Source organism: Struthio camelus, chromosome 6, assembly GCF_040807025.1.
Source record: "Struthio camelus isolate bStrCam1 chromosome 6, bStrCam1.hap1, whole genome shotgun sequence".
Lineage (NCBI taxonomy): Eukaryota > Metazoa > Chordata > Aves > Struthioniformes > Struthionidae > Struthio > Struthio camelus.
The window spans coordinates 34,751,798-34,774,190 of NC_090947.1; the positions used below are offsets into that span (position 1 = coordinate 34,751,798).

The following is a 22,393-nucleotide window of genomic DNA, read 5'->3' on the forward strand; positions in this document are numbered from 1 at the left end:
TTGGTTGTTTAAAATGAAATTCCACCAACCCGGAATCCAGTGTATCCTTTTGTTTTTAAAAACCTGAGGTCAGTTTCCATGTAAAACGTGCTCTTCTGGTTAATGCTTTCTGATCTGGAATTAGAGAGCAAAAGGGTTAAGTCTCAATCCCTCTCTGATTTATATTTCCCTCCCCTCCTTCCCAGCTGTGGACATGGATGGAAGATCTGCAGAAGGAGCTCTTAGAGGATGTCTGTGCTGACTCGGTGGATGCGGTTCAGGAGCTTATTAAGCAGTTTCAGCAGCAACAAACAGCCACCTTGGATGCTACCCTCAATGTTATTAAAGAAGGAGAAGATCTAATCCAACAGCTCAGGTAAGCATCCACCTGGAGGACAGGGGTCAAGAAATCTGATGTATACTGTGTTTTGGCTGTGTGTAAGTGGGGAAAGGTAAGTTTAGGATTAATTGGGAGAGTGTATTTACTCTTTGCATATTTATGATGGTTTAAGTTCTTAGAGTATTTTATTGAAATTGCAAGGAGTGATTTGTACGGACTGATGAGAATCTGTGGAGCAGCAGGGGCTGCTGTGTTTGACAGGGAGATTATTTATAGACACAAGTGAATTGAAACAAATTATTTTCAGGTGAATATTTTAAGTGGGTACTTGTAGAAGATTGTGAAATGGTCCTGTGCAGAGTCCTTGTGATTTATAGGATTACTCCTGGTATAGGAAAACTGTATTCCTCCAAATAAAATATGCACGTGTCTGGCAATCTTCACTCATTTTGCATGCAGCACCCTTCCATTTATCTTTGTTCATATGAGGTTTATTAATACTGTCAAGTGGAGTCTTGTATTGTCAGTTCTACTTGCCTTATGAATTAAAGCAGCTCATTTTATCTAGTTTGAAATACACCGAGTGATTGGCTCTAAAAAGTTTTTATGCTTTCTCGGTCTATGAGTGTAGTAGAACTAATGCTTGCAGAGAGTACAATGGTCTTACCCAAAACTCGTAGTACTGAAATCTGTCTCACTTGCTCTTATTTACAGTGGTTTCCTACTACTTTAACTTTGTTGATAGTGGTGTTTTCCTGCCTTTTAGTGATGTAACTGAGCTCAGAACCAAGACCAGTACATACATTTTTCTTGAGATCTTTGTATTATTACAGATTACCCTTCTCTACACATAGATAGTATGTATATTCTGTATAAATATATAATGTGGAAATCTACCAAATCTCATGCATTTCACCTGAAGCTCACCCAGAGGGTTATGTCATCAAGAGCTATGCAAGATGCCCTGAGTCCTCTCCTGTAGCTATGTGCTGAGCTTTCCTCAGTACTTTTTCCTGTCACAGCCAGGATGTGCAGTCTTATCCATTGAGTCAGAATAAGGTTGAGAGATTTGAAGAGGCTCCTTTAAGTTTTGAACGTCGTTCAGCCCTAGGCAGCCATTACAGGAGAGAGAGAGTACAAATGTCTAGTCTTGCTCTATGTGGTTTACCTGCATCACAGGGGGTGAGTGAGGGATGCAAACTGTGGTATTGCCTGCTGAGAGCAAAGTTGGCAAGGAAGGCCGGGGAGTAGAAAGAGCCAGGTTCCATCCGTCCATTCATCTTAGCTGATGAGATAAGTAGAAGGAAACATGCTGTGTTTGCTAAGCATGCTGCCAGATGGAGGGGATTTTAGATAAGTATGGCCATGCCAGGTCGGCCAAAGGTCCACGTGGCCCATTATCTTGTCTCTGATGGTGGGCAGTTTCCCTCTGGACGAAGAAACTTTTTTGCAAAGTTCAGGGCCTTTCTAGGAAATCACAAGAATAGCAGTGAAATTTTGTACCAGAAGATATTTTTGTTCCAGAAACCCCGCATATCTCACTTATTGACGCAACATCATTCCAGTATGAACGCCCATGGAGAAGAGCCAGAAATGGACCCTGTGTAAGCCCATCAAGTGGACTGTGGGCTGGACTGGGGGGTTGCAGAAAGCGTGTGTGTTGGAGGAGTCCCAGTGCAGACTGCGGTATCAGGCTAGGGGCTTATTGCCTTCACCTATATCTGTGGAAAAGGGGCATGTGGAGCCATGCAGTGGCCAGAATAATATTTGTGGCTGAGAAGTCATTTGAGCATCGCTCTGCATAGCAGTTGTAGGAGGAAGGCCAGTGTAGGTGGCTGTGAGGGGATGGAGGGGAAGAGGTGAACTGGGAGAGAGCATGTGGGTTTTCATCTATTTTACTGTAAATTGATCAGTTCTTATTTTCAGTCTTTGAGAAGGAAGAGTAACCCTATGTTTGAGACTGATTTTGGGGTTGGTGTTGTACCTAAATATTTGAAAAATGGCAAGGCTGGGTTTGTGGCGGCTGTATTTAACCAAGAAATCAGGTTGCTGAGGTCTGGCTTGTATTTTGGGCAGTGAGCAAGGTGGAGCAGGGTGAAGCAGGATCCCCTACTTCTGATAAAGTTAAGTTCTGATAAACACAGAGAACGGTCGTCTGAAGAAAAGAAGCCTTAGATGCACGCAAAGATACGCAGAGCTGAATTGTCAAGATGCTCCTGAATTCAAGTGTTGGTTTCAACCACTCTGACTAGTCTAACTGCATAGCCTATAGCATGATTTTGGACTGTTGCAAAAAAGTGAAGCAGAACTACATAAGAAAAACATGAAACCTCTTGAGTGTGCACCCACTGTGATAGCTTTCATGGCTGCTGGCAGAAGTAAAGAACACAGTTATAAAAGAAAGGAAGAAAAATCAGAATTGCTGCAGTCTTTCCTTAGCACAGCATTACATGTCACAGTGTGGATTACCCTGTACCAGCCATGAAGCTGAAGACTGCAAGTTCTGTAACAACGAAGAGAAAGAAATACACTGTTCTTATCAAGCATGTCATACAGCATAGGTTAAAGCCAATAAAATTAATGGGGCCTTGAGAAAGTTTCCATTTCTTGTCCTTATCTCTGAGAGCACAGATACTAGCTTAGAGAAGATCACTTGCATAATAGCACTCTATCTCCTGATAGCTTAGGAAAAACTCAGCAGCTTGAACTAGTTAAATATAATGCCTGGGACTGCTCTTCACAGAAGATCTTCAGGGCTTTCAGTGGCTGTTGGAATCAGGAGATCACACCTGTCAAGAACATAAGAAACCTGACTTGCAGCACCACACATATCATGGTTGGCATCAGAAACACTTTTTCCACTCTTCATTATTGGTCCTGAGGTGATCATTCTCAGATGTTGGTCAACACAAAGCAAACCCTTTAGAAAAGTGCTCTGCTTCCAGAAGAGCTGCTGGAGGCAGTATTTCTGCACATCTGTGGGAAGCAAAACAATGATTGCGTCAGTGAGATGGGGAAGTACAGGGATGTTGGGAGGGGGAAAAAAGGCAGCGAAGATTCCTGGATCTTCCTTCCTTTCTTTACAGTAGTTAAGTGTGTGAGCTCTTGCTAATGGTTACATTTCACATAGATTTTTTCCCAGTTAAAGCACTCAAAGCAATTTCAGAAGCACAGAGTTCATTCTGAACAAACTCAGCAGCAATAGTCTAAACTCAAATTTTGTGTTCCCCATGTTTTTGGTGAGAGGAGAAGGGGTTGTTTTAATAATTTCTCTGCCTTTTAAACACCAGTTCATATCCTTTTAGAGACTACTAGGACTGTTTTATGAATTCTTTCCCAACACTTCTCACCCCCTGACAGAACGTGAGACCTTGTGGTAGAAGCATCCAGTCTCAGAAACTTCTTTTTTTTGGAAGGAGAGTCTTTCTGAGACCCGACTGTATAGGGGTTTTCGAGGCCTTGTCTGAGGGGACTGTGGAGAAAATACCGGATTATTACACTTGCATTTTTGTATTGCATCAGCCACTGAAATGCAAGCGTGGCTTGTTTTGAAGAGTGGAATGTTTAATGGAGAAGAATTTCTAAAACCAAGCATGTCTTTAGATCCCGTGAGAGATCTAAGATCTACCAGTTTTGAATAATTCATGGAGTCATTTAGCTATTATATGAATAGTAATATTCCTGCATTTGAATGAAGACATATTTCTTATCCTTTTATAGAAGACAGGTGCTGACTGAAGGAAACAGAACTTGGTTGAATGTGGGCTAAGATTAAGTTGTATTTTCAAAATCTTGCCTAATTATCTTCATTCATCCTTTCTCTGTACAGTTTGAATGCGAAGGCAGAGAAAGACCTTATGATCACCCGAAAGGTGAAACCACAGGACTGATAAAGCGAGACAGAAACTGTCTTGGCAAGAGAGAGTATTATCAGCCTTATAAGCAAAGGAGGTTGGTCGTACATGCTTCAGAATGACACTGGAGCGTCTGAAGTTCAGGGTATCAGAAAGAACATATCTGAGGAGAAAGAGGAGAAATACATCCAAAGCGCCAATTAATGTGCTGTTAACAGTATTCTGTATTTTGAAATGCAATTGTTAGGCTTCAGATGTTCAGCCAAATACTTGTACTGTTCCCCCAAGACACGCAATGAAAACAAAATAACATATGTACGTTTTGTTGCCTTAGAACCCAAAAGGTATGGGTTTAAACTTACCTGAAATGACTGTGTGTGTCAGTGCCTGTGTGCAATTTAAGGCGCCTGTATTAGGTTGTATGATTTTTTTACTCCAGTTATGCTTGCTGACAGTCTTCAGTTAACATTTAAGTTGACTGTATGTTGTTTTGATCAGACCCTACGTGATGGTAATTTGCAAATAGCAAAGCACAAGCATTTCTGTCTAATTCCATGGAAAACTATCTACACTTTGTTAGATGTTCGTGGAGGGAAAATTCAGCCCTGAAAAGGGAAATGGAAACCTAAAAATTGGGAGCCTAGCATTACTGGTGCACAGTGGGCAGACTGTGCAGGCACCTCTGCTCAGCAGCCCAGAACAGGAGCTCCAGCGTAGCTGGCCAGGAGGAAGACTCCCAGCCGCAGTTCATTCCTCGTGAAGCAACGTGGTGACCTGGCAGCGTTACCTGATATTTCGCTTGTCCTCCAGTATCGTCAGCTGGTTCCCTCTACATATGGGAACTTGTCAGTGCCCTGATATTCCAGTACAATCTGTGGGATTTTTCATTGCCTCCCCTCCCCGCCTTCTCCAAGCCAAAACTACAGACTGATAGGAGGTACTGATGCTAAGACCTTCTGGCTGACCCACTCCATCCTGCTATCCTGCCAATGCACATGGCTTTCCAAAAGTGTATTTTATAGAGCTTTCAGTTGGTTTGGTTTAAATATTCCGAGCAATGCGGTAGCTATCGCAAGCCCTTGAGCAGGCTGCACAATGAAAACTGTTGCATCTAAACTTGTTTGAGCCGAAGTACCGAAACTAAGCGCTAAATTGTAGCTTCAAGTTTTCCTTTCTGTCTCTGTTCCAGTTGGGGGATCTTTCGTGCCACATTCAAGGATAAGTTTTAGCTCTTTATGTCCTCAAAGGTTCTTTTGTCCATAAAACATCCACTGAGAAAAAAATCTACCGAAGACCTAACAGACTGTAGGTGACCCTGTTGTTATATGTGAGAGCTCAAGCAGAAAAGAAACTGTCAGGGCTACCCTGCATCTGTGCTAAGATTTGTTTCAGGTACAGCAGGCTTTCCCTAGGTATCCAGGCCACCAGTTAAAGGGCTTGGTCTCTTCTGCTTCCTGTATGTAGGGTGCATAGGAGCAGTATCTGACCTCTCAGTGGCACATGGCACTTCACTTACCCTAGTGCAAGGACAAGTCAGAGTCTGTCTTTTGGAACGTGAAAAAGCATTTTCCTTCAGTGGAGATTTTTGCACTGCTTTCTGAGTGTTTTGCAGGACTAAGTAATCCAGAGAAATCAGGGGAGATCTCTATCCCCTTAGTCGAAAATGCTAGTAATTTTGATTCAACTAATCCACAAGTAATAAAGCAAATGTTTGCACAAAATTAACTTGTAAAGGTCCGGGTGGCTAAGTAGCAGCTCTGAGCTTTGCACTGTTGAGACAGTGTGAGCACAGGACGGAGCAGGCACTCTGCAGGAGTAAACTGCATTGCCAGCCAGACTCCTCGAGAGAGTCATTGAGAGTGAGGTGCCGTTCTCCCCCACTCCGCCCCTCTGAGCCCTCACAAGTGTGTAAGGTCACGGTATCATGACACAAGAGAGGATGTTCCCATTGTTCGAACTTTGTGCCAAGTTCAGGAACTGCAGGATTTCAGCGAGTAGAAGAAATGAGGGTTGCATACACCTTCCCTCAGCCCTCTGTGCCCGGGCTTGCTTCTCAGCGGCACGCAGAATCACAAATGTGTAGTTCCTTCTCCTTCGCCTGCCTTAATGCTGAGCTTTAACCATTCTCTCTGCCTTGCCACAGGGACTCAGCCGTTTCCAACAACAAGACTCCACACAATAGCTCCATCAGCCACATTGAATCTGTCCTTCAGCAGCTCGACGAGGCCCAGGTACAGATGGAAGAGCTCTTCCATGAGAGGAAGATTAAGCTAGACATTTTTCTTCAGCTTCGGATTTTTGAACAGTACACCATTGAGGTAAGAGCTGGCTGCATGACCTGAGAAAGGTAGAGCTGTGGGAGAGGGAGTGTATGCAAACATACTGTTGTACGATACACCTGTATCGTTTGTACAGAGCTGTTTGATTGCACTCAGCTGTCCGGTGGCAAGAGAGTTAAAACCTGGTTTTAAATTTGACATGTGCAAGCTAAAAGTATGCTTTGGGATAGACTACTAGAGTGCACTGAAATAGATGCACGTCTTCTCAGCTGACTGCATGCTACATATCTGCCTGCTTTGGCGAGAAGCTTTAAAAGATGCCCTTATACAACTCTTCATTGACTCTGGTTGCTCAGGAATTTGAAAGTTGTAAATTAGCTTGCTGGTGAGGTTTGTCCGTTGAGATACGGACATAATATATACAGATACAAATGTGGCTTTAAAGCACCAAGTAAAAACATTTTAAGTATCAAAGGAAAGGATATTTAAAAGATAGACTTTGAGCATTACAGGTAATTCATAAAAAGGGAGGGGGAAAAGAGAAGAATAAGAGAGGCCTTAAAATGTATTTTTATGTCCCTGTGTAAAAAGGTTTTTCAACTCTGTTTTCTACTTCTGTTCTAAAGTCAAAAGCACGGGATGGAAAACTCATGAAAGTATTAATAATTGAGGTATTCTTGGACAGAGGAACTTTAAAGAGTCTGTAACCAATTTCATTAATTACTTGCTGTAATCCTAATAGACCACGATGCAAAAAGAGCAACATGGCAATTAGCTTGCGTGCAGAATCCACCAAAGCCATGTGTCAGTGCTTATGTCTCTTCTGAGGTGTATTCCTCCTACGATGTCCCACTGCTGGTTGTTCAGTTCATGAAGCACTCTGTGTTTTATAATGATATATTCCTGAAGGTGTTGTTTATAAAGGTGTAGGTAATCTCAAGGTGGGTACTGATAATTAATGGGAGTCTTGCTGGGCTGTGTTGCACTTTGTAAGCGTTTGTTTTAAGACAAGACATGATAACTTAAAGTGCAATAAAGGGCTGGGAACAGGGATATTTAGACGTCTTAATCTGTAATTGGATGCCAGAGACAGAGATCAGTGAGGAATAGCTGAACTTTTCTGTTGTTGCTGTGCATTTAGGTATTGTACTGAAGACTGTTCTACAGTGCTTGTTATTAATGTAAATTAGAATAGTTTCATTAAAATTGTTATTTACCTACCAGTGACATACAGCCTCCCTGATATTGGGAGACAGTATTTTTTTGTGAGTGTGTGCATATGTCTATGTATAAATGTAGGTATTTCATATCAGGTAACGTACTTTGCTCTGTGAACAGTGGTTGCCTTAAGAATGCTACATTCACAATTCAGGAACTTGCCAAACTGTAGTATCTCCTATATTTAAAGTAGTAGGTATTTTGATACTGTAAAGTGGCAAATGTTGAATACCTGATGACTTTTATTCTAAAATTATGAAAGATACATGAAAGCATATATGCATACATATTTATAAATGGCACCTGTGTTTTTAAAAATGAAGTTAATAAAATGAAAAGCTGCAAGGGATCCTGGAACGTGCATATGTATGCATATACAGTATATAGTGAACTCATGAGGGCTGGTCATTAACATCTCAGCTTCTCTGTATTTCACAGCAAATTCTAGGTCTGAATCTAGTATTATGCTGACTTTGAGTAAAGATTTAAAAGAATTCAGTGTATTCTAATTTTTTCTCTTTGTATGTTTCCTTTCAATCAATGATCTCAAGGATCATTACCACCATGGATAGTTTCACTGACGAGGAAACTGAGGCATCAGGAGATGATGTGGCTTGTCCTAGGCCCTTCCACATGTGGTGCCAGAGTGTGTGGATCCCTCAGTTTTGTTCCTGCATGGATCCCATTTGCAGACACAGTTGAAGTCATTCTGATCTATTAAGATATTTAAAATCTGACGTGTGCTTCAGCATCTTCTCAAATCAGTTGCCTAGAAAGGACTTTAAAGAAAATCACCACTTAGTTGTCGGTGTAGATTTGCTATTTTTTATCATGAAGACATCTGAATTCCCTCTGCAAGATTAATGTTACAAGGAAATCTGAAAGCGTGTTTTATAGGGAGCCTATAGGTAGATGATTTTGCTTAGGAAGTGCTCTCTTTCCAATAAAATATTTCTTATTTTAAAATAATTGTAACATTTAATTTTTAACTGAACACAGAGTGCAAAATATTTGTATACAGGTCGGTATCTTAAATTTTATATATGCATTTAGTGATCAAACGAGAAAAACAGCTTAATAATAAAATAAATAAATAATAATAAAATAAAAAGAAAGGCAATTTGAAATAACATATTAAATTATACAGTGTGTTTCAAACAGCTGAATTGGCTCAAACTGACACAGTAACAATCCTTAGAAACTAGATTGCAGCCAGTTGCCTCAGCATAGTAATAAAGGTTGCAAGTCAGTAAGGAAACTATTATCAAAATTAACAGAATTATCTTACCCCCATTGTTGAGAAGCAAAAAAGATTTTTTTCATCACCGTAATTAAAAACCATATAGTATTTCTGATGCTTGATTACTCTAAGCTTGTAAGGGAAAAAGAGGGTGAAATTAGGACAGGAAATTAAATATCTTTTCTACTAAAGATAAGTAGTTTGAGCTATAAGTGGAAATACATTTAGGTTTTAATTTTCCATAATAGCCCAGATCCTGCGTAGATTAAAAGTAGTGAAATAATGTGTATCAGTATGATTCTCAAATGAATTCTTCCTTTTCTAGTGTAGATAAACCCCCTTCCATCTGTCCAAAGAGCAGTGCCTTTTTGAGCATACCCCCAATGAAACCCCCCTACCCACTAAAGCCATGTTAGTCTTTCTCCTTCCTGCGCTCACGCAAGCCATCTGCAACAAGTGGGCCCAAAGCACAGTGCTGCTGGAGCCAGACTGCAGTTTGTGAGAAGTAGTGCTGTCTGAAGACTGGAAAGGGGAAGCTCTTTTCAGCACGCTGAAAGGCTTAGCTATCAGCAGTGTGTTTGGAAAAGAGTATTTGAGGAAGTTAGATTTTGAGCCGGGATCTTGCAGTATGGTTGGCTGAACACCTTTTGCCCATCCTTCCCCCACGCAGGAAGGGAGTAAAAAGAGCCAGCTGCCTGTGGGTAATGGTCATGCTCCAGCAGCAGGTTTGCTCCAAGGGGACTGGGTTGCCCCAGGCTCTCTGCCAGCATTGAGATGCTGAAGTAGATCCCACTTTAAAATGGTGACATGTCTTGTTGTATAGAGTCAGAGTTTCAGTAGGTTTCCTTGGGAATCCTGAGGCTTCTCTGTGCTTCTTCTGTCTTGGCAAGCACTGTGTTGTCCTGCCTTTCCCTCTGGTCTGTGCTCTCCCCCTTGGTTTCTCAATTTCTTGCATTTCTGGGGAGCCTTCATGCTGAGGACCCTTCCCTGGGAGCTCTGGTGAGTGGAAAAGCTTGCATCTCTCTAGTGGCAGCCGGAGAGAAGCAGCTGTGGAAACCTGTCTGCTTCCAGCAGCTTTTGGGAAGGTTGTGCATTAGACCTCCATCTCAGAGAATAGTTACAGCCAGTGGTACTACTTTCCACTCAGTTGTGGTGCCAAATGTCTTTTTTCCCATTCATTTTCTATATCACCTTCTCCCTCTCCTTTCTAAGCGATACTGCAACCTTGAAAGTATTAGGGATTTTTCAAATGCACAAATGGCAGTTAGGTGACTGGCCTTTATTTTTCTTTCAGAAAGTATCTGACTGTCATTTGTCCTTTGGAAACTTTACTCCTTTTACTATCCTCTCCAGATACTGAAATCCATACCACATCCATGGACCACATAACCTTTTCCTTTGGTGCTCCTCCCTAAACTTGCACTGTACCCATCTGATTTGTAGCCTTCTATTTTTTGAGTTTTTGTATAATCTCCTCTCCCTGCCAGAGGTTTGGAGTCCAGACAGAGTTCAGAATTAATGATACTGCACAAGCAACACTTGCTTCCATCTATTCAGGCATCACTGGGCCTTCTCTGTGCTTCAGTGAAATCTGCCAACTGTTGTTTCATTTTGTCTTCAGGAAAAGTATTTTACCTAAAGAGAAAACACCTGCCTTTTCCTTTGGTAGGACAGACCAGCTACATTCATTTAGGACTTCTAAGGACTTCTAAGCTGTACAGGCAGCTTTTGCATATCTGAGTCAAGGCGGGTTTGGCAGATATTAATTTGGATATGAACTCACAGGCACGTAGCATGGGCTGCCTTTGCTTTCTTGCCTTAATCTCGTTATATTGACTGTTATTTACACCCTGTGTTCTTAGAGTGAAGTATATGAAATCCAAACTGTTCCAGCACCTGGGAACAGACATAACAGAAACATGAGAAAGCCTAGCTATCCCTGTGGGAGGTTATCTACCTTAGGTTTTAAAACCGTAAAATGACAACCCATTTTTTTGTTTAGGAAATGTGTCTGGTTGTGATGCCTGATATGTTTTATTCCTTTGCCAAGTCAATGCGCATTTCAAGACAGGACAGGATCATTAGGAATATATAGTTGGACTTCCGGTATGATACAGACTCCAGCTGCGTTTGTGCAGCCAACCAAGTAACTCAGGAGATTTCATGCAATGTGAATGTGGTAGCTGACCCACCACGAGGAAGTAGGGTGTAAGCCCCAAAGGACTGTAGCTGGCAGACATTAGCAGCGGTGCTGGCACCCCACTGAGCATATCGTATGTATGAAGCTCAGTCGTATCCCAGAGTTATATCCTCAGTAAAATTTATCAAAAGTAACTTGTTTCTTGCTTCAGAAATAGTCATTTAAAGAGTTATTAACCATTATTTAAATGAATGGTAGTATACAGTAAAATGCAGAGAAAATGCACAGCACATGAATGGTAAAATGCACTGAACTCTGACTCCTGACAAAATGACCTCCATTCAGAGTCCTTCTGCCTATTTTTAATTTGTATCTTCTGCAGAGAGATGGTCAAATTCACCTATGGGTCTCTCCTGAAACACTGTGACTGAGAACAGGAGTGATCTCAGCTGGTGTCTGTGTCTGGCAACAGTTACCCCCAAGGAGACTTCTCTTTCACCTTTCCGGAGCTGCCCAGCTCCTTCCCTTGTGTGTATTGTTTTGTTTCATGCAGTGCATGTGGGTCTGTGCACTGCTAGACAGAGCCAATTCACTGCAGTCCTAGAGCAACCTGGTTTCTAGGCCATGACTTAGTCCTTGAAGGGATTATTAGTGTCCCTCTGTACAATTTAAATTTGATCTTGTATGCTTTTTGCTACCCTTCAAAAAGCCCAGTGATCACTAAAATTTTCACCTGCTAGATATCTAATTTTGTATAATTCCATCTCTTTGGCTCCATTTCACCTACTAATTAAATTTTTCAGAATTGATTTCAGTTACTGGCTCTTCTAGCTGTTCCCATCCATCCCTGAGCATGAATTTAGAAGGGAATAAGAGCCGACTTTCAGACAGTAGTTTACTTCACTGGTATTTACAACTCACTTGAGTTTCTCATTCCAGGTTTATAACATTGGCAGAATCTTTCCGGTGAATTAGCTGCCTGCTTGGAGGTGCGAGATGCTTTATAGCTCCTCATTGACTTATAGCTGACGCTCAGGTGTGAGCTTCAGAGTTACAGAGCTTCTGAGTTGCAGAGATTTTGATACACACTTGAAAGAAAGGGCACGACAGGAAAAAGTTTGGGCTTTTCTGTTCGTAAATTGGAAGCTTGTAATGCCTCCTATTTAAAGAGCTTTTTATCTTTCTTTTTTATACGTACCTACATACTTTTCAAACTGCTCAACACTTCATTTTAAGGAAAGTTTTGGGTACCATGTCTTTCAGAGTTGAATTCCGTTGTTTATATAGATATTTTGGGGATTTAGAAGCCAAAATCACTGGAGCAGAATCATCACTGTGACAGCCTTTTCACACTTCAGTGGCCCAGGTCCCCACTAAGCCAGTGTGGCATCCCTGTCTATTATCAAAAGAAATGGATGAATGTGTTTTCATATTGTGCAGTGTCAGCCCAAAATGAGGATGGCGAGGAAGGAACAGCAAACTTTCTGCTTGTGTGATTTGTAAAAGTGACAGTTTCATTTGACCTTTCCTACCAACATCTCCTTCACTATGTACCTACAGTATTAATCTGCTTGTAGATGCACTAATACTGCCATATTCAGTCCTCTGCTCTTCCAGCCTGCTCTGAAGTCCAAAGCAGAGGTGAGTGCTGTCGCCTCTGGCATCCTTAGTGCCAGATCCATCAAATGTGCCTCAGAGGTCTGGTCTCCCACAGTCCTTTAATAATCCCTTTCTTTCTGCACTGACAGACACTTCCTCACCATCCAGGAGTCACAATTATCTTTTTCTTATTCCTCCCTAGTTCACATCTGACCTCCCATATCATCCACCCTTGCTCTGTTCATCCCAGATGTGTGGCTCCCACCACTTTTTCTTGAAGTGGTGTAGATTTTCCCTTTACTTGGTTCTGAGCGCTGCACAGCTCTACCCCGGTGCTTGTATGAGTGTTCTTCCTATCCTGCTTCATCCCCGTGCTCTGCCCACTCTTCTCACCTTTGCTCCTCCTCCTACTTTCACCATCATTTCTCTTGCAACCTGCCTCCTACATTGGCTTGTTCTTCCCAAGCATCTTTACTCTTTTCCAGATCCCTCTTCCAAGCCCACTCTTTCTTTGTGTTGGTAGCTTCTGCTCCTAGGGTAGAACTTTCTCCTCCTCGTCATATGCCCTTTCCCAGCCCATACTTGAAAATACCAGCTCCTATATGATTCACTCACCATGTAATATTTATTTTATCTTGCTTGATTCCTCATTTTCTCTCTCCACCTCCTTTAATTGGCAAACTGAGTTTTCTGATTTTGGCATTAAACAAGAGGGCTTTTGTTTAACACTGAATTCAGGCCAAGCAAGCAACATTCAAGGCTCAGCAGCAGTATTTTGTGGAAAACTTTAGCAGCAGTAGCAGCAAATAGATAGGATTTAGCAATGAAATTATTGCAGAGATGTACAGTTGTCAGCACAGCAGCTGCTGCACCTTCGGTAGGCTCCTTGGCCTGTAGGAGGGAGGTGTCTGGATTACTACTGTTACTATTACTGAGAGTAATTTTGACCTGCATGCCTCTTCTGCATGGCCGCTGGCCTGAAGATGAACATCTCCCCTCAATCGTATTATTTGCTGGTGTTGCAAAATGATAAATCCAGAAAGCAACAAATGCAGCAGTGTCGCAGCCGTGGGAATTCGGGTGCATTGAGTTGCTGCAGCTCCAGCTTCTAAGCTGGAGGATGCCTGCCTAAGGAGTGTGGGTCTAGAATGTGGTCACTGTGACTGCACAAAGCAGAGACCCAGGTGGAAGAGTCTATATATCTATTATAGCCTTGTGGTTGTAGCCTGAAGCTCACTGCAAACCCAGCATTTGCTGGGTTTGATTGTCCCTGCTGCACTGCTACGGGTCTCTCAGGTAGCTCGCTACCTTGGGATCACTACCTGCATCTCTCAGTTCCCCTGCCATTATCATGGCAGCAGGAGCATTTAGGAAGGGCTGTGTTGCTTAACTGTGACAACAAGGCACACATGCAGTTTTCCTTTGAACAGCGTGGGCACTTTGGGATAAGTTTGTTACATATCCTTATGCAGATCCCTGCATTGCCTCTGTTGCTTTGGCTGTACAGACAGGAAAGGAAGTGTATTAATGAGATGTGCAAAGCAGCATGGTCTCTGGGATAGGGCAGCAGATTGGGGTTCAGGAAACCTGGGTTGTTATCACAGCTCTACTATTGCTTCTTTGCCTTTGTGTGCTTTAGATTCCCTTTCGACCATCTGTTTGTCTGAGTTATTCAGAGCGACGTACCCAGCCTTCCTGTACACACGCTTCGCTTGAGAAATTTGGTGATGTTCCACCTCTTGCTGTGCCTGACTCCTTCCTTTCCTCTCCTTAACCAGCACCCGGGACAATTATCCCTCATTCCTCAATGCTCGCTCTGAGACAACTGCCGCTCCTTCCTTCTGCTCTGTATTGGTGGCTGTGCTCCTGGCCCTGGCAAAGCTGCCTCTGAGATAACAAGCCCAGCCAGACTGGTCTGAGTGTCCAGAGCCACCTGGGTATTTTTGTGCAATGTTCGCCCTGGTTCCCAGGCCTGGGAGCATGACATGGAGCCCCCTGGTCTGGCCTTGCATCCTGAGGAGTTTATCTCCTTGTGCCTGCCTGTCATGTCCTTTCCTTTTCAATTGGAAACCATGAATTTCAACTGGAGAATGTGGATAACAAAGCATAAACCCTTCAGTACCTTGCAGTAGGTAGTAGGAACTGTACGTTTTTAGATGCAGCTTCTCCTGTATGGGGAGTCTGGCAAAAGCTGGCTGCCGACATGAGCAGTCCAGAGCCCTGGCTCTCTGGGGGGCAATCCCCCTCTAGGATGTTTGCGGATGCCTCTTTGCTGGGCACTTGTTTTAGACACCCGGGCCGAAGGGCAAAGAGCAGTACAGGCAGGAACAGCTGTTTTTCTGTGCTCGAGCAGAAATTATTGTAGATTTAATGGTAAAAGCAATGCTGCCGCAGCGTGCCTTCCATAGCCTACTGGAAAAGTTACTAAGGGAAGGAGCACCATGACAGAGAGTTACACAGGCAGTTGTGTAGATGTGCTGGATCCCAGCATCTTTGAAGATCTGGGAACATCTGCCGATTCCTTCGTATATCCATCCTCAGCCCACCTGACAGTTTAGCCCTCCAAGAGATTTGTTTGGAGACGATGTCAACAGACATAAACAGGATGGAGAGAGGTTGTTTTGATTAGCTACCCCCTATCCTAGTGTCCTGGCTGTACAAGCAAACCGATGGGACACATTCTCTGATTGTTTTATTCTTTTCTATTACTGTCACTTATAAATGCATTTAGGCATCTTCCTGAGGGCACATGCATAGGAATTTAAAGATGTCTACAGGAAATTGGTAAGTACATTGATTAGCACCTTGCAGATTTTCAAATGTTTCTTTTAGCAGCCTGACAATCAATGCAACAAACTCCAACAGACAATATTTTTAATAACTCATAAAAATAAAAATTCTTTCTGATCCACTCATGTTGCATGCTTTTCTGTTAACTCCTACAAACAGAAGGGGCTCTGCACTGAACCTTAAGCATTACTGTCATGACTGCAGAAACCTGCGCTTATTCTAAATTTGTTCTGTTTGTCTTTTGAAATGACATCAAGACCACCTCACTTCTGATTAGTCTTAGCAGAAGTTCTTTCTCTAAAACCCTTTCTTTTCTAGTAAAACCCTTCTCCAGCATCTGTTTTGACTGTTTCTCTGTAACTTGTTAAATCTGCCAAGAAGCCACCACGTTCCCAGTACTCCAGCTACGACATGTGAATGAATCAGAGTCCACTGGAATCAGGAATGGGGCCAAAGATACTGTCGAAATAGTTATTATTTAAAGGTAATTGAGTGGACTGGACAAAGGAAAAAGCTGGAGAAAAACAGAAGCCTCTCAGGATGTCCACAGTCTGCCTTTAACCGTCCAGCTGAGATCCCATGTTCTTCGTTGAGTAAATAAATGCGCTTTTCTGCTTCTCTCCAAAAAGAGCCTAAAACTGTCCTTATATTTCTGAAGCTCTATGTTCCCAACTATGCTAATGTAAGAAGGGCTGAAAGCTAGTCCTTTTGGTTTCTATGTCTGCCTTGCATGTAATGCTTTTTTGGAAGGAAAACTGAACGGTAAACTTTGAAAGTTGGCTGCTTAGGAAGTTAAGTACCTCACTGCATGCAGGCAGTGAAAAGCACTTTTAGTGAGAAACAGAGACGCTCTCACTGCACTATAACATTTCAGCGTATGCATTTAGATACCTTGTTTTAACTCTTCCTGTATCTAGTTATGAGGAACTGACCTATGAAGCAGAATTATGGCATTTATTTAAAATTTTTGAATCATTTTAACCGTTGCATTCTGCACAGTACTAGCCTGTATGTGTGATTTGATTCCCATTCCCCTTACCCCACTTCCCTTATAGTTTAAGTTGTATCAAAATGGAATAAATAAAAATAATAAATATTTCCGTCTATAATATGCAGCGTACAGTGCACTGCAAAATGTTTTTAGAAATATTCAGACTGGGGATCATGCGGTCACAGGTATTGCAAATTGTTTTACAATTCTGTTAGCATTATTTCTTCATTTAAATTTGATTTTATGAAGAAACTTCTCAACCATGCATGGGAACAGAGCTGATCTTCTCTTGCAATGTCCTATGGAACGTGTAAGGGATAAAGAAGCTATCAGATTCTTCTTATTGGACTGATAATCTTGTCATGGATTCTCGCCTGGGCAAAATGTTAAGTGCCACCGTTGACGTGGGCAGGTTGTATCAGGCTTGCAGCTTAGGAGTTTCTGGATCAGACTCAAAATGTGAAGTACTTTGATGATCCAAACACAGTTTTGGAGTAAGATTTTTCATTGGCCTTGAGTGAATACAGTGTCTATCTTCTGCCCATGAAGGTTACAGCAGAGTTAGATGCCTGGAATGAAGATCTGCTGAGACAAATGAACGATTTCAATACCGAAGACCTCACTCTGGCTGAGCAGCGTTTGCAGCGTCACACCGAGCGGAAATTGGCCATGAACAACATGACCTTTGAAGTCATCCAGCAAGGACAAGATTTACATCAGTACATCATGGAGGTCCAGGCTTCAGGTAAGCAGGACAATTTGATCTCTATTTGATCTCTAAAGTACAAAAGTACACTAAGAATATACCACCAACTTCGGCTTTTATCGTAAGTCACTACTGGGAATTGCTCTCTCTCCCTTACAAGAAGGACTGTTCCCCAGGTTTTCCGAGATCTTTGATTCAGGATCGTATGTCAGAAGATGCTGTTTCTTTGAGACAGAAACTCATTGTGGGAATAAAGCCAATTTTCAGGTTTCATTCAGAAAGTTTCTCAACTAGAAGATGGAATGCATGATCAGTACCAAAGTGGAGGGAGAGGAGAGGGCAAGCCAAGTTACGCTGGTAGGTCCTTAACCTGGCATTAGATGCAAAACAAGCAATACAGGGAGTCATAAGTTGTAGATACTTGAGCAGGCTGGTCAGACCTCAGGTCCAGATGCAGTCTAGCCTTTCTAGAACCCAAGCTTGTTAAATTTTCTGCAACTAGACTTTATCCAGAGGCAAACTGACCAGATGTGCTGGCTTGGTTCTCCTCGGGCTCAATTGCCTGTTCTCTGGGCTGCATTTCACGGTGCAGACATGCCTCGGGGGGAGAGGGAGAGGGAGAGAGAAGCTAGTTATCGAGCAGCCCTCTGGGAAAGAGTCCAAACCTGAGAGCCTTGAAATTTTTCATGACATGGAATTCTTGTTTCCAGCCAGCAATAATTGGAATTATTTTACGTATAAAAAGGGAATATGATAAACCGTACTCAATTTTTCCTTTTCAGTGTGCATTTGAAAGTTAAAGATAGCCGCTTGGATGTAAAAAACCTTTGGCACAAGCTCTTAAATGACAGACATGATTCATGTTGATAGGGAGTCTGGTACTTCTACTGTGCTTCTTAGCTAGTAGGATGTTATTTCTAAGACCTCCTATGAATCAGGATTTTTGTATCCTTGCATTTTGCGTTTGGAAAAAGAGTATCGTAATTCAGGTTAATCACTGCATAAAGACCAGAAGTGAATGTTACTTGCAAAGCATTTTAACCTTCTTAAATGTCTGGGAAGCATGCAAAGCAAGAGCAATTTCTATTCTTTCCCTCCATATATGCACTTTCAAAGTAAACATGATTTTTATGGTTTTATTCTTTGGCAAATATTTTACCCGTGGACACCCACCTTTAAAAAATTCTGGCAGCATTCAGCCTGATTTGGCACGCTGCATTCAACAGAGGCTTAAGGACTGCTGTAAGAGTATGCTGTGAACTAGACAAGCTGGTGCATTGTGTGAACCATGTTTCAGAGCTTGTGTAGGATCTGCCCACACTATGCCTGATCCTGTGCTTCTGCTCCCCTGCTTTCTAGAGCAGCAAATTTGTCCTAATACGTCAGTTAAGATGCTACTTTTTTTTCCCCATCCTGGAAGTATCCTAATGTGGGTAGGAATCTGTGGGAGGTACAGAATGTGGTCCAGAACAAAGCACAGTCAGCAGTCTCAGTGACTGATTTTAGGAAAAAAAAAAATCCATGTTTGTTAAGAAGTTAAAAACAACTTCTTTTGGATTGCAGACAAAAGATCAGAGATTAAAAGAGGTGAATTTTAAAATCTTGTTGTAAGATTATCTAAGATCTGCTAGTATGAAGCCTACTTGAGAAAATCCATTGCTCCCAAAGGCAAGGAAGCCAAAGGCTCATGGGGATGCAGAGTAACTGTAGTTAATCAAAGGTAATGTTCGTGTCTGCGTTGCACAGAATACTAAATGCTGGGAGAATGGCAAAGTGAGGGAGAGAGATTGCTCCTGGGAGCCCACTGTTTCTTATTTCAATAAAGGACAGTTATACTCTATAAAAAATTCATTTAATTTTACTCCCTCTTGCTGAATCCTGTATCACAATTGCTCAATGAATAAGTTAAGGGATGATTGTTCTTACAGCCAGAGCTGCAAACTTGCAGGGGTGCTGTGAAAATCAACTGCTATTGCTGCTTCCGATTTTACCGTGTCACCAGTGCTACAATCAAAACTTGACTGTAGCATAGTAGATAAAGCCAGAAAATTTTAATTTTTCAAGGACATTCTACTTATCCAGCCATTCTTAACTGCACAAGGTTTCTTCCCTTGTCCGTAGTTCTCTTTCTTCCTTATTCTTTTTAACACATCACACAGGAAATTAATTCAGTTTTGATCCCTCTAGGGTATTTTTGGCTTGGAGGTCTTTAAGCTAGTAAATCTGTCAGATAAAATTACATCCAGATTTTTCCAGGCATGTTCACTTTTTCACTTGGAAATCTTGTGCTGGTAGAAATAGCAGGTTTTAAACATTCGCCCATGATTTTTGCCTGTCCGATGCAGATTTGGAGCATTGATTCTTACCAGGCTGTGGAGTGTCTGGAAATCCCTGTGAACACAGTCATGTGGGTGCAGTAAATCCAGTGGCCCTCTGATGTACCATGTCAGACTCAGTGCAGATATTCAGGGCGCCTTTGCGTGTGCTGCAGCTGTGTAAGTGGAGTATTTCCAGAGCACTATACAGCGCAGAGTTCTGTCCTGTGATTCCTTGTGGTACTGCAGCGCACGTGGGTGAGCGCCTGGTTTGGAATAGCCCGTTTTCGCCAGCAGAATATTTGTTCTTCAAAAGAATATTTGCTTTTAGTAGGAAATATGTAAGCTATAGAAGTCAAGTGATGTTTTCTGAAATTTTGTGGTACTTTCAAATTGTCTGTCTCACTAAAACGTGTGTATACTTCAGGAAATAGGTTTGTATTTAGAGAATATTATAAGAATATTCTCAGGAAGACTGGACTTTTTAATGAACCACCTCTGTTATTTCAATGAACCTGGCTTCTATTTTTCCAGTATGCTTGCAACTCTACTACTGACATCAAAGGACTGCCTGATTAAAGCTAAATGTGTGGGCAAAAAGTCTCAGAAATGGATACTGTTTTTTCGGGTGTGTGACTCGATGAAAGGGTGTTTCCAAAATTGGCAGCCCAGACGTTTCTGAGAAATCAGCTTACTGTGAAGAGTTTAGGGTTAAAATTCAGCAGTGATATGACATCCCCAACTGCAGTGACGATGCATTCATATAATTCATCAGCATATGCCTTAGTCATTTTACTTCTAGGTACTAAAAGTAATTACAACCTGATAGCTGATTAATTGACCACACAAATTTATTTGGTTATTAAAGTCCGTTTCCACTGTCAGTATCATTGTCATAATTAGCACCACTGTTAGGAATTGCTCAAGGTTTACAGAGCTCCCTTTTAGTGTTTTAGGAGTAATTTGTCCAAGTTAAGCCTGAAATACACTGAAGAAACAGTGTCGGGGATATTTATACATGGAAAATGCAAAGCTTTTTACTGTACTGGCTGTCAGACTAACATCATTCACTTTCTTTCCCGGCGTGGCGTTGCCAAACAGGCAAATGTAAATCTATTTCATTTTGGTTGTGATGTCATTTATAGTTGAGGAAATGGATGTTGCAAGGAAGAGGACGCTAAACTTTTCTGTCACGGGTTTCTAGTAGTTCTAGTTTCTAGTGCAGGCCAGAAAGCAATGCCCTTCCGTACACAGGAATAGTAAAATACTGAATGGTATCTCACGTTGTGAGTAGCTCAGCTGTAGCCAGTGTAGGTCTTGCAAGATGGCAGTCGCTGCTGGTGATACTCTTTTTAGTAATTTTTTAAAGAGCGTTCCCATTCGCTATCCTTCGCTTGCTACCTGCTTCACTTGTTGAGACATTAGAAAAAAATGACAGCTGAGGTCAATTTATCAGCAAATCAGTTGTGCTTTGCTATCAAAATACAACGGAAAGATTTTGTGTGTGAAATTATTCTGAAAACAAGGCTTTCTATTTTGCATACCAACCTTTGAGACGAATAAGCGTGCGCTGGCTGTACAGTATAAATCTGTGTGACGTGTGACAAACAAGAAAGGGCAAATCATTCATCATGGGGAGCGCAGGCTGCCCTTGGGTAGCATCCCAGGCAGTTCACTGCTTGCTGCTGATGAGTTACCACAATCAAAACCATACCAGCTGAGTGTGCATGAAGGAAAACTGTGCATTTAGTATTGAATAGGTGTGGTGAAGTCAAGCATACAAAAAACTCGTCATGTCCTGAGGATACAGAGCCCTGTGCAGGCTAATTGTAACAAAGAATGCCTGGTGTCTGGCAATTGAACAAGATTTCACTCCCAAGAATAGAAATGTATATTGCATTTCCAGATCTTTAAATGGGAAGCCAGAGGCCATTCCACCTTATTTGGTAATGAAAAAAATGTTTTGTTTTGGCTGGGAAAGGGAGTAAGCCAGTCACTTGCATTCCCCTGTACTGTTTATGGTAAAACCAGAAACCAGGGAAAAGAGGATACGGTTGATCATAAGGTAATGTTTATTTTGTGTCATGCCCTCTGCAGATATCGCTGTGAAAGAGAATGAAAGTCACAAGTCGCTGAGATGGATAAAGGAGGAAAAACAGGCATCATTCTAAATGGGTTTTAAAATACAGTCCAACCCTTTGTACAGCAGCTTCTCATTAACTCATTTCTTTTTAAATGTCCTTTTATTTTGTGGAATCAAATGGCTTTGGAGAAAAGTGAAATGTTTTCTCATCATTACTGCAATCTGATTATTTTTATATTAGGTTCCTGATCCTCCCTGTATTGGGACCAGTGGCAAAATTCCAGTAGACCTCAGTGAGAAAAAAAATCGTATCTTTTTCAGTTTATAATCGCATGGATTACAGTAACATGGAGTGATATCGTAACAACTGCAGGCTAACCTTTTGCAGTTACACTGGTACCTGGCAATGCTATCATACCAGTGTAATAAAGAGGGATTACGTGAAGCTCTGCACTGTATTTCATGTAACCACTACACTACACACGAGGACCATGGGATCGTAGGAAAGTTCCGGTTGGAAGGCATCTCAGGAAGTCTCTGTTCCAACCTCCTGGTCAAAGCAGAGTCATCTGTGCGATCAGACCAGGTTGTTCAGGCGTTTATCCAGTTCATGCAGGATGCAAGGGATGGGGAAGATGGTACCAAGCTATCTTTTCTCTCTAATATGTCAGGATTGGATGGAAGTCAGTTTAGTCTACGGAATAATTTTGAATTAGCTATAGATTAGTTTAAGCTAAATTAGTGTTAATGATCCTCTCCAGAGGTCCCTTCCAACCTAAACGATTCTGTGATTCTGTAATCCTCTAACGTACCTGGACAGAAAGGAAGTTTGCCCTACCAAATTCCACGCACCCATGTC

At 41.9% G+C, this 22,393-nt stretch overlaps 1 protein-coding gene across 8 annotated transcripts in view; it reads left to right on the top strand.

Moving 5' to 3' along the window:
• KALRN (kalirin RhoGEF kinase) overlaps nucleotides 1–22,393 on the top strand; it is a 528,885-nt gene that overhangs the window by 320,899 nt on the left and 185,593 nt on the right. For all 8 annotated transcript variants that reach the window (XM_068949099.1, XM_068949100.1, XM_068949097.1 and 5 more), the window contains exons 12-14: nucleotides 186–355; nucleotides 6,317–6,491; nucleotides 16,980–17,175. In XM_068949099.1, coding sequence (XP_068805200.1) covers nucleotides 186–355; nucleotides 6,317–6,491; nucleotides 16,980–17,175 — 541 coding nt within the window. The remainder of the gene's footprint in view (nucleotides 1–185; nucleotides 356–6,316; nucleotides 6,492–16,979; nucleotides 17,176–22,393) is intronic.